This window comes from Pygoscelis adeliae, unplaced genomic scaffold (genome assembly GCF_000699105.1).
Source record: "Pygoscelis adeliae isolate BGI_AS28 unplaced genomic scaffold, ASM69910v1 Scaffold58, whole genome shotgun sequence".
NCBI classification, from domain to species: Eukaryota; Metazoa; Chordata; class Aves; order Sphenisciformes; family Spheniscidae; genus Pygoscelis; species Pygoscelis adeliae.
The window spans coordinates 1,198,167-1,214,195 of NW_008825564.1; the positions used below are offsets into that span (position 1 = coordinate 1,198,167).

The 16,029-nt window shown below is 36.7% G+C and overlaps 1 protein-coding gene across 1 annotated transcript in view; it reads right to left on the minus strand.

Moving 5' to 3' along the window:
* Window positions 1-5,722: 5,722 nt before the first annotated feature.
* Window positions 5,723-16,029, minus strand: part of DPY19L1 (dpy-19-like 1 (C. elegans)) — a 74,824-nt gene continuing 64,517 nt past the window's right edge. Inside the window, exons 21-24 of the mRNA XM_009332419.1 lie at window positions 11,100-11,274; window positions 10,198-10,297; window positions 8,686-8,811; window positions 5,723-7,636 (exon numbers count right to left, since the gene is read on the minus strand). Of these exons, the coding sequence (XP_009330694.1) occupies window positions 7,480-7,636; window positions 8,686-8,811; window positions 10,198-10,297; window positions 11,100-11,274 (558 nt within the window). The 3' untranslated portion in view covers window positions 5,723-7,479. The remainder of the gene's footprint in view (window positions 7,637-8,685; window positions 8,812-10,197; window positions 10,298-11,099; window positions 11,275-16,029) is intronic.

Below are 16,029 nucleotides of genomic sequence, written 5' to 3' on the forward strand. Positions count from 1 at the left end.
TCACTCCAAACATCCCCCCCTTCCTTCTTCTTCCCCCGGCTTTATATGCTGAGCATGACGTCATATGGTATGGAATGTCCCTTTGGTCAGTTGGGGTCAGCTGTCCCAGCTGTGTCCCCTCCCAACTTCTTGTGCACCCCCAGCCTACTCGCTGGTGGGGTGGGGTGAGAAGCAGAAAAGGCCTTGACTCTGTGTAAGCACTGCTCAGCAATAAGGAAAACATCCCTGTATTATCAACGCTGTTTCCAGCAGAAATCCAAAACACAGCCCCATACCAGCTACTGTGAAGAAAATTAACTCTATCCCAGCCAAAACCAGCACCATGTGGCAGCAAAAAACAATTAGCAATCTCTAGTGCTACATTTAAAGCAGAAGAGCAGCTTGAAAAAGTGCTCACTGAGGATCAGATGATCTTTTTAAAACTAAAAATTTCTTTCTTTAAACACTTCCAAGATTTACTGTAACTACTGTTATACAGATAGCCTGGAGTAAGCTACTAGTAGGATACCATTTTCTCTCTTTTAAACAAGATTTGGGGGTAATGTTTTGCTTTAAGTAGCCAATTCTGAGTGACTGACCTGACCAATATTTCTTTCTGGAAGTTGGGCCAGCGCCGCACACCCTGGAATGAAGGCACGCAAAATCACTCACGACTTTTGAAAAGCCAGTCCTTCACCTCTTTTGCGCTAAAGTTTGTTCATTATGTTCCCAGTGATTAACAATCCCAATAATCCCTCATTTTTCTGCTGCAACCTTGAGAAGCATCCTAATTCTAAATAGTCTCCTATAAAATTGGTAACAAATAAGAATATTTTGAATGCAGCAGCTATGGCAGGGAGCTCTTTGATCTCCAGTGCGCCTCCTCTGTGCTCTTCTACTCGGTTACGTACATTAGACAGATCAGATTACACTCCGTTCGAAGGATTACACCGTGGTACCGTATACGACATTTGTCCAAAGGGCTCTTAAGTTGCAGTCAAAGTACAGGGAACTTGGTCAAACCACCACTACGACATAACGCAGATGTCATTCTGATTCACAGTAGCTTGAATGAATTCTTCAGTAAAACACACTTCTGGACTTACCGATTAGGTTAGTAGCAACATTCTTAGTCCTCATTGAAAATAAATCCAGCTCCTACTAGGTCACTAGTTCAAGACCAGACAGAAGACATGACGTGATGATAGCTGCGATACATCCACTTCGGTTCTTATCATTACAGCACCGCATTGCATGCGCTTGGTACTGTGGTGAGCACCTGTGTCAGAAATGAGTTAAGATCTGCTACAAATGGAATTTGTAGCCAAGAAAGTTATTTGCAGGCCATACAGACAAACACACATGATGTGTGTGTTTTTTTTCCTCCAACTGTCCTTGTTACCCTTTCTGTGAGGTCCTGATGATGACATGTAATCCAGGTTTAACCTTGTAATAAGTCCAGGCTCTTTTTAACTCATTAATAAATGAATTGCAGAGCAATGGAGAATGATGACAGACTACCCTGGTACAGGAACACCAGCTAATGTGGACAGCTTCCATCACCTAGTTCATTGGCATAAGCCAAGAATTTTGACAAGGTTTAGAAAAAAACGGTCACGTCTGGAAGACACAAACACCTTCTCGGTTTCAGCTATTCAATTTTGCTCAATTCTGTTCTGTTCAATTTTATCCCATTTCCCAGCATCAAAGTGAAACAGCATAAAATGAAGTAGAACACAGAAAAAAACCCAGGAAAACACATTCCAAATACAGTCTGACTTTATTGAAACCATGTTTCCTTTTGGCAATCCTGCTGCACCTTGACGTTGCAAATATTCATGCTTTTCAATTTATTTCAATTGGAACTTTATTGCTTCGCTACTTCCTCATGTGTAAGGACAATCTTACAAAACGAACCATCAGTGCTAACAGGTTTCTTTCTAAATTCAATTATCAATTCAGTTGCACATCGAGGGTTCAAAGGAAGGCAATACATGTCACAGGCTCCTAATTCAAAGGCGTCTTTACAATCCTTTTTTATTTCAGGCAAAAACCTAATGGATGAAACAAATTTGCAACTAGTCAAGTAAATAGCCAAGACCTTATTACTTTAAAAATTACAGATTCTGACAGCACCACCAAAACCAAACATTTGATTGGTTTTAAGCATTGAGGGTAGTGAACTCTAAGATTAAAGTGCTAGATGAAGAAGCCATGGAATACAACTTACTTTTGGTCATCTTGTTACCATTTCTCCCTTCTCAAAATGTTTCACCATTTTAAATTATGTAATAACACAAAAATGGCCAAAGAGTATCAAAGCAAAGATCTTGTATGCAGCAGTCTGTAGCCTGATAGCTGCAGCTAAATCCAGCAAGAATCTAGAACAAAGGATACAGAGGTTAAGGAAAAGATCTACTCCTAGTGCTTTTATACAACTTGTGTTTTGAGCTAAATGTCCTTTAAAATCTTTCAGGAATATGAGAATTTCTACTCTACTCAGCTGCTAAGCTTGATTCTAACTTTACCTTCCATTGCTCATAAAAATAAACTTCTCCAAATAGAGATGCATTATATTTTCATAATCAAAATCAAAGAAAAGCAAGGCAGTAATTCAAGCATGATCATAAAGCTAATTCAGAGAAAAACAAGAGGCATCCTACTCTGGGCTACTTTCAGCCTTTGCTACCTTTCTTTAGCTAAGAAAAAGAAAAGTTGAATTTTTAGAATTAGTTAAACTATAAAAGCCAGTACTTCAGAAGAGGCTAGAATTTTTTTCCAGAACTCAGGCAGAGATATCTACAGCAAAACACCAACTACCTGCAAATAATGTTTGCTAACTGCATCCTAAGACACCCTAGGGACTTGTAGTCAGAGAAGCCGAGCAACCAGTTGCTCGGTAACATAAAGATGATACTGCTCAGTTGTCTAAACACAGTGATAATTAGTAATGAAAGTAAGAGTTTTGGGCACTGGCTTTGAAAATAAGCTTGGTCGAGCCTGAAGAATAAACTCGAGAGACTTGGTTCCTTCCAGATGAACATCAAAAGGACACGAGTTTTCCCTTTAGAAGTTGTCCTCTTTCAGGCTCAGTATTACCTTTAAATGAGAGCCAATAAGCATTTCCATATTCTTCAAGCTAAAAGCTAGATCTCATCCTTCCTGCCAAACAGGCAAAACAAGCGCTGCTTGCACTCGAGAATCAATTTATACATTGATAATCTTGACGCTGGCCACTCATTTCCACTGGGATCTCTCATTTGCAGTCATTTTACACCGTAATCAATCAGTATCTTCTCACCTGACAGGAAAATGAGAAATTTTACAAGAAATGAATTCCCGCGCACTTCTGACGTGGCTGGGGAGGCCCTTCAGCCGAGTAGCTGTAACGCCCGATCCAAAGTCCAGGGAAGTTGAGCTGATGTTCATGCAATGGCTCAGCTAGCGTCAGTATGGTATCGCTGATCGCTGCTGAAACGCAGGCTATCCTGCTCGCGTTCTCAGCCAGATATGAAACCAGTATTATTCACTCTGTATGTGTCTATTATCTCATGATCTATTGGCAATGAATGTTCTATACATGCTGTAACGGGAATAAAGTTGTTGAACTACTACATGATGAATCCACTCAAACAACTGACAATTTCATACATTGTATGAATTTCCTCAGTAAAGGAGAATTACAGCACAAGTTCAGAATCAAGCCGATTTGCTGAGAAGGAAAGGGATTCTGCCTAACCCTGTAAATCCTTCTACTTCTCTGCTCCAAGCCAACAGGTCAGCTTAAAGCTCTGTGGTGGACAGCTTATCATAATGTTTGACTTTGTGCTGAAATAGAGGTGCTTATGTCGTATAGCTACAGCTGAGACTCTGTTTATCATAGCACTGAGAGGTTTCACTGCCCAAGCGATTCACACACAGCTGACCAGTTCTCAGATTTAGAAGTTCTGCATGCCATTTTATGCCCCCAGTCTTAATTTCACTCAAAGTATAATTATTCCCTAACATTTAAACTCTATTAATATTCAAACAGTAAAGTCTTCCTTTCACACCCCATCTGCCATCCTACTCTTTCCTCATAGTACAACAACAAAGCCTACACAGAAAAGCAGCAGTATCAGTTAGGATTTTGATTCCTTTGTCCAGCTGCTGAAACAACTCAGGAGCACCTTATTCTTTTGGGTTTAAAAATACCACGTTGTTTTACTGCAGTCCTTCACATTTTGTAACTTAGGTGAAGCAACAGCGTTTATAGGTTGTTATAACAGCGTTATACGGTTGGACCCGATGATCTTAAAGGTCTTTTCCAACCTAAGTGATTCTATGATTCTATAGAAACTACACAATAATGCACAGGTCCCAAGCCGTAATTAGCTTTTTGTAATTGCTTTCAACAATGCCGCTTTCTGACAAAGCTGTGTTTCTACTCTTCTTTACATATTTGCTTTTACTGAAGGAGTTTTCTTTACTTATCTTGGAGTGAGTCCTAGGTTATGGAACTCGCTACCTTCATCAGAAAAATCCAAGAGATGCTAAGTGATTTAGTTTCGCTGTTTAAGCTGAATTGCAAAAAAAGGCAAAAGCAAAGCCATGTTTTTAAATGGTAGATGACAATGACGAAGTGCAAGGCAGTAGCGACTTTGTTTCACAAAGGTGCCTCATTTGGTCTCCATACTAAGTGTTACAGTTGGCACAATTATCGGAAGTTTGATACTGAACCGTAATTGTGCCCTTTGCAATGAAGAAATTTGCTGCGTTCGAAGCTAGCAATATTTCAGATTCCAACAGTTAAATCTATATGATCCAATATTACTAGAATGTAACAGAAACTGTTTTCGGGTACTGAAGTATTCCAGTCCTGTGCCTAAATTACATCAAGGCCAGCACATATTTAAAAATGAACCTACTCGAGTTACAGGTTTATTGGTTGGTATCTCGCAAAGGGAAAAACAACTTCAGTGACGGCTAAGAAATCTCAAACTTCTGCTTCCTGGTTCAAGTTGCAGTGATAAGCATAATATTAACATGGTGCTCCTACGTGTAAAGTGTTGCATTATTTAAACCCAAATTCTTTCCTTTGGAATTGAGAGCAAATTACGGAGATAACAAGAAATCCGTAACATGATACACCGAATTCATGAATTCCCATGTGTCTTCCCCACGATCATATATTGCATTTTTTACTTCATATTTTTCCATTACTAGATTTTGTCATCCTAACATTAGGTGACAATATTTATTTGGGTTTAAGACCAGTTCAAAGAGAGGGACAGTATAATATCCTTCAATTTAAGCTGAAAATTTAAAAACAGGGTCTAGCCATGTACGCAGTAACAACAGGCTCCTCATCAAATGGGGAACGTTTTTACTGAGCACATCTTTGAACCTTAACTTTCAAAGGTTTCTTCATTCTACCAGTACTTGGGCTTCACTCCTGATAACCTGAGTTTAGAAACTGAGAACAAAAAGAGAATAATTTTGAACTGCCTTCCATGTTCACTTTGCGTGTAAATAGGTATTTGACATTTTCTCACGGTCTTTTCACATATTCCTGCGTTGATACTCCAAATAAAAAGGAGGCTGGAAAGAGGTGTGCTAGTTCGGTTTCACTGTCTGAAGCACTTCCTTGCATTGTTTAGTTGAGGGTTCAGCTTCAATCATATCTGCTGTGGCAACTGTATTACACGTCCGTTTAATGAACATAAAAGCAGAAATGTAACATCCATCAGAAACATGAGAACAATTTCCATCTTTTTTTTTTTATTTAACCACATAAGTACATGTCAACAGTTGGCATAAACGTCATAAAAATACAGTACCTTTTTGTGCTGTAACACTAGTCACAATGTTTATATAAAGATTTTCTTCCTGCTTCCTTGAATTCAATTAACATTTTAAAAAGTGACTTCCCAAAAGCCCTTTTTGTGATAGTTTCCTTATAGAAATTTCTCCAAAATCTATTCTGTAAAAGTTAAAAAGCTAATGCATTTTCAGCCATTCTCCCTCACCCTCTCAATAAAACAGATTTTAAAAAAATAAGAAGTCTTAGAATACTGATCAGTTGTTACACTACTACTTTATCACAGATTCCCATTTAATTGATACTGTTACAGGCGTGACGGATGCTATTCCTATAGCATCTAATATTGCTAGATGCTATTAGGGCTAAAAAGACCAGTCCTATCAACAGACTGATGCCTGAACAAAAAAACCAAGCCAAAACAAAACCAAAACATGAATGATATACAGAGAAACATTAAGACTTTGGAAGTCTTACACTGCAGAATCACAATTACTGTGATACTTCCCAATGGCAATAAACATACAAAAAAATCTATCAAGTCAGTTAAACGACTAAAGGGTGTCCTTGCACTGGGTACCTTGGAAAGTGAATTCTCTAAATTCTTTATAACCGATAATGTTGGTGTGACACCGAGATGACAGAAAAACTGCAGAACCAGTCTAACATTTTTGGAGCAATTATACCCACGCAACTGACTACACCCATATCACAATTGGGATAAATTTCATTTTTCTTTAATGCTGATGATAAAATCCAGGCAGGATCTAATACATGGGGGGAAAGAAAATAGGGCATAAATTTTGAAAGTAATCTCTTATCAAGTTAGGCGCTGAAGGTCTAGTTAAGGCAGTGAAGGATTTATTTTAGTATCTTTCTAAGGCTATGACAGATTTTTCCTGAATAAAGCATTTTCCCTTAAAAATTTCATGTATATTACGCCAGCTTACTCTGAATGCATAAGAATGCTAAAAATCCTTGGACATTGAGAAGCTAAACTATTGCTTACTGCAAATATTACCCTTATTAGTCTTCTTTTTTAATATCAGTAAGATTCCAAGAACATGCACCTAAATAATGAAGTTTCAAGTCTGCCTACAAACTCTTCCATTTCAAAAGCAAGCTTAAAAGCATGTGTTAAGTGATCCAAAATGACAAATGTTTTTAATTTTCTCGAAGAAAAAATGTATTTCTCTCTGACACGACTAGTGAAACTACGCGACTTTTAAGAGAATTTTTAGTATCACCTTGTCCAGAAGGGAGATGGGTAATGAAAGTGACATGAGAAATGTGATGCCAGATGCTATAGCACCATTCCTTTGTTCCTAGCTGCTAGCACCAAAGCTTTTAACAAACTTGCTTTGCTAAGACATTCTGACAGTCCCATTTCACAATATCATTGGTTTTGAGAATGGACTTACTTTCCATAGCTACTTTTAACTCTTTTTGGATCAGTGTTAAATAAAATGTGCAAACATATAATCATTTGCATAGCAAATCTCAAGGGACTGACCCTGAAATAGAAATCCAAACTGTTACGTTTAAGATATTTCTATAATCAGAATTCACTTAAAATGGTAAAAAAAAAAACCAACACATTTTTCCATTTTAAGTCTAGTAGAAAAGGTAATTCTGATTTAGAATTCTTATAGTTACTAGTTTAAAAAGTTGAAAGACTGATGGTTCTTCGCATTGAAATGTTATTCCTTTGGAATCTTTAAGACTCTGTAATTGCTATTTTCAAATACTGTGATGAAATATGGCCTGGAATCCTTGCTCATAAGGGTACATAAAGGAATTTTGCCGCTATTAGCAGGATCTTCGACATCCCAAATTTCAGGCATGCTGCAACCAGGCCTAGAAAACATATGAATACAAAAAGAGAAATGAAGAAATGCCATCAAAAAACATCGTTTGCTAAACTCAGTTTTATAACCCCCCCATGAATACTTAATTGCACCATCTATATTTTAAGTTTGTTTTTATACTAGAAATTCTTATCAGATTACAAAATCAATAAATATAGTAGTAATTTAAAAAATAGTATTGAGAATATGTAAAATTTGTCTGCTTTTGTGGTTACATAATTAATAATAATTAATTTGGAGGAGGAAGCATATAAAACAACCCAAATTATACAATACACATTACCAGGGACACTTAAAACTTCTTATAAAATGGAGGGTGATGTTCACACTCCTAACATTTCCAAAGAAAACTCAGGAAATAAAACACCTTTAAAAAAAAAGTAATAACTCCTTGCTTTTTTAAAGCACATAACCAACATCAATTCCCTGTACAGTTACCTAGTTATCTTGCAAAGTTAGAATTACTGAGAATTTCCTAATTCGTCAAAGAGAATAGCAAAGAAATGGAACAGATTAATTTCATTTTATTCTAAATGCAAAGAAAATAAAACAAAAAATCCAAACTAATCATGTTCTAAAGGCCAAAAAGAGAGAGAGGGGGGGGGAAAAAGCGCACATAGCTTTTTCTTAAGGACAGCGTAAATGTGACAAAATTTTCAGTGACCAATGGTCATAATATTTTGGTGTTCAAACTATCTTTTACTCTGCATCTTTTATTCATACTAGGCTATCATTATACACATGCATCTGTTCCTGCCATCACAGAATAATGACTTGTTTCCTTTGTGAAACTCTTCTGTATTTTACAGTGAAGTTTAAAAATACATACAACACAGCTTTTCAGATGCACACAAAGACCACAAGGTTGCTAATGTGGGTAAAGTTAATTGTACTTACTAATATCTGGAGACGCTGGACAAAAATGTACTTTGGACACTTTTAATAAAGCACAGATCAATGTTTCAAAACTACTACTTGATATGAATCTTAGACTATTTATTTGAGCGGCATATCATTCTTGTGAGAGAGTTTACTCACTTTTTTCTGCTTACACACAATGACTCTTCCAGAATATAGTAATTCACTCCTAGTTTTATCAATCCTCTTTTTACTTCTTTTGCAGGTTTTCGACTGTACATGGAATACACTACTTTAGTTCTGGCCCTTCAGAAAGTGAAATATAAAAGTTAGCTAGCAACATAGCATAAAAATGTAAGCTTTAACTTTAGACTGGCCAGGAAGGCTTTTTATTTCACAAGACAACTAGGCTAAAACAAAGTTTAAATTGATAGTGCCATTTGCTTTAATGCGATTATTTCTTCACAAATATAATGATTCCAAGAACAATGTACACAGCCCTTTGATTTTTCTGTAGCAGGAGACATCTTTGTAACAAGATCCATGGTTATTGTGAACAGAAAATGTAAAGATGACAAAGCAATGCATTCACCATGTAATATTCAACGACCTTGCTTGGACTGGGGGCGATCAGAAAAAACCATCTGCCCAGTCTCTCCCCAAAAGGTCATACTCATTGCCCTTGTTCGGACTTTTTAAATGCAGAGTGCAAGACCTGATGTCTGCCTATGCTCAATCAAGCAAAATCATCACTTGTAAACCATGACTCTCTTTATATTACACAGTAATATCCTCTTTTGATTGTGCAAAGCATGATTTGTTAACTCCTGTTTATTTTCTGATACTGTATCATCTCTAGCTTATTTTCCCCAAACATGCCCTGTCCTATATTTTGTAGAATAGAATAGAATAGAATAGAATATTTCAGTTGGAAGGGACCTACAGTGACCATCTATGTCCAACTGGCTGGCCAATTCAGGGCTGACCAAAAGTTAAAGCCAGTTAATGCCAGACACAGAACTAAGGACATAAGGCACGTAAAATGAATCCCCTCCTTTTCTTCTTTATCCCTCTCTAGCTTATTGGGTTTTTGTGGTTTTTTTTAACCAGTTTTACCAAATTGCCAAAAAAAGATGCTACGATATTAAAATTAAAAAAAGAAATTCATGACCTTATGAGATAAATCAATTTCAATTTAGAAAAACATCCTGATTTTAAAAATAACAAAGTACAAAACTCAGTAATTCCATTACAAAATTTCAGTTTCAACTAGTCTTAATATTTCAATAATTACATATATTATCATGAAAAAAATTACAACCAATCACAGAAAACTAATAGGAATAACTAAACTGGCTACCTTGAGAAAAAAAATCAAGTCTGTCTACAATGTCAGGAGTAACTAGAATGAAGAAAGGATATAATAGTACACGTTAATTCCAATTCCATAATTATATTCAGATTTTTTTTGCATATAAGTTTGAAAGCATATCTATCCTACAGTATATCCTTCCTGATGAACACAAATCTGAAGAAATACTGCATGTGTTTTCAATCCGACTAAAATAACAAATCAAGTTCTAAAGGGTTTTAACAAATTTTACAATATAACGTGATGCCATTCCTACTGTGTATTACCAACATTAAAAGAATTAATAGCAAATAAAATAAATCCTCAACTTTGAAATTTACCTTAATCCTGCATCTTCATAGTGAGGATGATTTACAACAGGACGAAGTGTAGACAATTTAACACTTGCCATTGTAGGCATTGCTCCTGCAAAAACTGCATCTGAAATACAGAATGAAAGGCATGTTTGAAATGAAGACTCAAGCAGTAGAACCAGAGTCAAATGTCTAAACGGTAATCCTATAGAAAAACATAGAGGGTAGGGTACTCTTTTTGAAAAGGCCTTACATGGCACCAACAGGAGATGCACAAAATCGCTTTATTTCTTTTTTAAAACCTTGAACTCAATGTAAGTCATTAGATAACTAAACATCTAAGAATGGAGATTTAATACATCTTATTTTTCTTGAATGGGTAGAATAACACATTCATTATGACAACACATTTTTATTTGTCACTTCTTACACCATTGTTAAATGAGCAATAAAATCTCAGTCCACTTTGGCTTGAAAGTATTTGCCTGATAAAAAGGTAACTGCTTAGAGTTTCCAGCTAGTTTTCTGACACTTTTACTCATTTTAGTAAAAGGAGGGGTGCAACCACAACACACAGACTTTGAATTCTCTTCTAGCAAAATGATCATCAGGACTCACATACAGGACCAGTGTCATTTAAGTAAAATCCTATTTTAATTGGACTTTGCAAGAACACTTTTGTGTTCACCACACCAGTGGCTCGAAGCTCCAGACTGGTAGCCTGGAGGCTAACAAAGCAAGCTTTCAGTGTTTTTTGCATTTGAGATAGCTTTTATACGGACAAGTGTATATGTGGCTAAACCATGGCTTTAGGATAGTCCCAAGGCAAAGCCACAGATAATAGCAATACCTCCGCAGTCATTCATACCAAGTTCTATAGTTACATCTCACAGTAAATGGGGAACATCATACATTATTAAATAGTTTACCTTGTCTGGTATTGACTTTTATCCACTCTAAAAGTTCCTCCTGTGGCAAATTGCTAAATTCTCCCATGATGTTCCACTGAGTTTGAAGGTTTGCTGATCCCTCTATTGCCATCAATGCTAAAATAGCAAAGACCAATGTTTTGGGCTGGATTTTACAGAAGAGCCATCCAAACAACTGAAATGCAAGAATCGATTAATTTCTAGACAACAATTCTGTGATGTTGTATGCAGCACAATTCATTTTTATTTCTCTATAAGGAGCCTAACATATAGTACAATATGAAACATCTCTGCTATTACTTCTCCACTAAATTTCAGTGAGACCTCTCAAGTATTCATGTTTACCGAATGTAGGGCATTATATTTGTAATTCTACAAAAAAAGAAAATTGACATTAATGAAGCTTTTAAGGTTCTAGTTCAAATGTCAAATTCTGCAAGTAAAGATTCAATAATGCTAACCGCACTTTTACAGTATTTTATCTCCTATTTACATCAAGAGTATATAGATTAGAGATTGCAAACTTCTGAAAACATATCAGAAAAGCAGACTTTGGGGATATAATTTTTTGGGGATATATTTTTGCTATATCCTACTGTTCCCCTTCTTGAACTGAAAAAGATGGCCCTTGCATTTTTTCCTAAAGACAGTTTGCTGGAGGCTCTAAGCAAATACTCATAAATATGTGAAATGGGTAGTTAAGAAGAAAGAAGTACCACATCTGCTATGTTGAAGTTTAGTTTGAGCAAGAACACTTTATCTCATCCATATCTCACCTAAACCTTAAACAAAACAAAGTATGAATTACTTTTTTTTTTTCAAGCTATCATTAATTAGAAGTAAGGCTTCACATTTAAAAAATATCAGACCTGCACTGAATAAATACATTTCATTCAGAGTACCTTTACCCATTTTTTTAATTAAAGCATGAAATGATAAAATAAAGTTTCACAGTAAAACCTCCCACTAGGCTGACTAACCAATTAGGTAGTATATGTTATCTTTGTTATAAACTAACTGTAAACTACTTTAGATATTAAAACTTTCAAGCCACCTCTCCAAAAATACAGTGTACTCTACTCCCATCCTCTAAGACTTGCTAAACACTCTAGCAAGAACAGCAATACTATCCAGGGAAATGTAATATACCAAATATGCCTGACCACTGTATAGGTCTGGAAGGATGAAGGGAAATGAATTCATTTGTATGCTGCTCTACATGAGCAAACCTCCTTTTTACCAACAGTCGCAAAAATCTCACTTCAAGAACATGTTAGAACTTTGGAATTCTTTATTGAGTTCCATGGCTTTTCAAATCAAAGAAAATCACATTCCTATCACGCTTTTATAAAACCTCATTAATATTCAAAGTATCTAAATTTACCATTACTTTGTTTACATAAAGAGCCTAGAATGGTCAAACATATAGGCAATGCAAAAGGAGCACTTCTTTTACGGGATGCTGTTCCTCGTGTGGTTTTTATATCACTTCAAGGTTTTTTATGTGTTTTTGTCAAATGAATATGTTAAGTCTTTCTCAAGCTATTTGTCTTTGTTTTCAAAATTTCCACTCAGGGTAGTATAATTCCTCCTAACAGAAAGAGGAAATGTGTAGATGTAAACAGTTATAATTTTTATTGTCCATCAGGTGCCACAAGCTGCAACACTGAGGTAATGGAAAGTACACAGACTTATGCAATGGGCTGAGAGAATACAACATACAAAATTCTTTTTCCATGTGCAGAATAATTCTATTATGTCTTTTGCCTGATTGCTCATTTTTGGTTTCTGTTACAAATGTACATGTCAGGCCGACTGTTCACTAATAAAATCATATTTTGAAAGGTAGCTGATTAACAAGTTATCTACTTATAGCCTCAAAATAAATTAGTTATACTAACATACCACTGCAGGTAAACTTTCATGGTCTGCTAGAGGAAGGGATAGTGTTGCCCTCAATTACAATGAGATAATTACATATGTTAAGTTTGCTTAAATTTTTCTTGCATCTGTAAAAACAATTTGTTGCTTATTAACTTACCCTTTATGCAAACATCTAAAACTTTACATAATGATAAATGTACCGAGTGTTAAGCAATCATTTGGTCACAAGTCCCATCTTCCCCTTCTCATCTCCCTCCATCGCAGCAATTCTTCTGAATCAATATTGCACATACGATCAGCTTTTTCACCTCAAAGTACTACTTCTGCTCAGCAGCCAGTAGGACAGAAAAAGCTCACTAAAACCCACTTAATATTTTCCTGACCCTACAAGAAAAATAAGGAGTTTTCTTATTCCTTTGCTTGCTTAAGTCAGAGCAGTCTTAGAAGTGGTCTGATCGATAGCGGCTCAACAGCCTTAAGGGCCAGTGTTTCTCTCTCATGCCGAAGCCAGTCATGTATTACCTGGAAGATTACCAGCTGCTCCCTACTAAAGAAAGCATACATCAGCCAGATCAGAAAAAATCCAGGTTGTCTTTTACAGGTATCAATCAGCACCAACGTAGGGAACACACCAAACAGGCAAAAGAACCTTTACTGATAACAACACAAGGGAGTTAATTCTATTTTTACTTACATCGTTCACCTAAAGTTGGGTACTCTTGAACACAAGTATGTAGGTCTCCTAAGGCCCAAACCAGGGCCAGGATAATCACAGGCCTTATTATATGGGGCAGCTGGTCATTTATCATCTTCTGCACAGAACAACTGTCCAAACTGCAGTAATCTAAAGCCTCACCTTCCCTAGCATTCAAGACCTATTTCTTTCAAGCCAACTATGCCTCCATGATGCTGCAAAAGAGGACAAAGTCGCTGGACCTGAGCCATCTGGTCCAACAGGGGCAGCTCCCAGAATAGGTTATCATCTGCATCTGTAGCTTCCCGAGAAGCTTACTCTCACTCTACAACCATAGGAAACAGCAGAACAACCAACGGGCCAAAATGCAGTTGGAAGGAGAAGAAAAGAAAACATTCATAAAATACTCTGAACCTGTCCTTCTTCCAGTATTTACAGAGTGATAACATGTGGCATCCTCTAAGATCCAAAATGCAATGATTACCAAAAGCACCAGTTTTCATTAACTGGCCTGATGACCTTAGTTGCAGTACTAAAACAAAAACCACAACGATCCATGATTAATTACTGTAGTGCCATTACTCAGGTGCTTTAAAAAAAGAAATAAAGATATCACCAGCTGAAAACTTTTACTGATTTGCCATGTAGCAGCTAACTTACTATATATGGAAAAAAGCAAATGAGGCTACATATTAATAGAAACCATTCCTAGCAGCTCATCTTTCAGTCATTACCAGTCGCAAGGTACTTTTTCCTATCTTTCAGAGATTTCTCTCTATACAGCAAAAAAAAAGCAGTTCAGATTTTATTGTTTTTCAATTCTCAGAAGGCTGAGAAGCCTTTTCCTGTGGCATAAAACACAGAAATACTTTTAGTTCTAAACTTCACTAGAAAATTCTACAAAAACTTTTCAATAATGACAGGGCAGAAAAGCCCATCAATTTTCTTCTAGAAACACACAGTTAAAACAAGAAGGATTAAGAACAAATTAACTTTGGACAGAATTAAGTTATATTGTAATTGTTATCTAGAAATCGTACGTTAGAAGAAAATAGACATTTTTCTTTTTGCTTTTCCGACTTTTGAAAAGCAACTTCATTTCAAATTACTCAGAAACACCTCATGCAAGTTCATTCAGAAAAATTTAACCACAGTGTAACTGCTATTACTTAAACAACCAGACCACCTAAGAGGACACTGATACTTCAAGAACAAGTAAGAGCTGGGAAACAGAACACCTGTGAACCTTACAGAATAGCAACAGCACAGAGGAAAAGTAAATTTCTCTTAAGTCCCAATACTCAGTTACAAGGTGGCTAAATAAAGTTACTTTTTAAAGAGGTTTTTAGCATTTTATATGTTCACTGTACAGATTCATTTCATGTTGGCAAACACTCAGCACTTCTACCTATGCCAAGTAACAAAACAGGCATCAAGAAAGTGATGAGCACAACACTTGAGCAGACTGAAACGGTGTAGCCTGTCCAGCATTATCAAGAACTGTCCTTCCCTGAAAGAACATCCAGGGAAGTAATCCAGTTTTCTGGGAAACAGTAATTTGTTCAGCTGCCTTAACATGGGACAACTTTCTCCTCTTTGCATAATTCTGTCTCATTCACTCACCTTCCAGTTGTATGACACAGGTGTCAGATGTTCCACGGGCAATAACTGCCTTCACCATACAACCCTAATTCACCTTTAGGATGGGCCCCAACCACAGATATTGTGGGAAAAACAATGTGTATCAGGCATTATAGTCTGTATCATACTGCATATGCACAAGGCAGACGGAAAAAGGTTGTACATACACCATCAGTTCTGGCACTCCAGATTTTGAGTTCTGAACTTTGTAATGTTATTCTTGTATTTCTTCAATTTTCAAGAACAGCAAACCTAACGACTCAGGTTTCTTATTAAAATCCTAATTTTTGTCCCCAGCCATTGCTAGTTTCCCCACTATGCAAATATTTTTCTCTTTTCTTTCTTCTGTATTATGTCCGCAACAGTTCTTAGCACTGGATTCTTTCTCCCACTCATCCCCATGGTGATCTTCTCCATATAGACATTTTCACAAGTTCCTCATCTCATCTTCCCAATTTGTTTTCTTGTTAGTAAGCCCAGCTCACTATTAATCATCATCTTTCACTCTCTCAGTGTGGGATACTTACTTTGTGTGATGTAAATAACACTTTCTACAAAATCACAGCACGGTTGAGGTTGGAAGGGACCTCTGAAGGTCATCTGGTCCAGCCCCTCTGCTCAAGCGGGGCCACCTAGAGCTGGTTGCCCAGGACCATGCCCAGACAGCTTTTGAGTATCTCCAAGGATGGAGACTCCACAACCTCCCTGGGC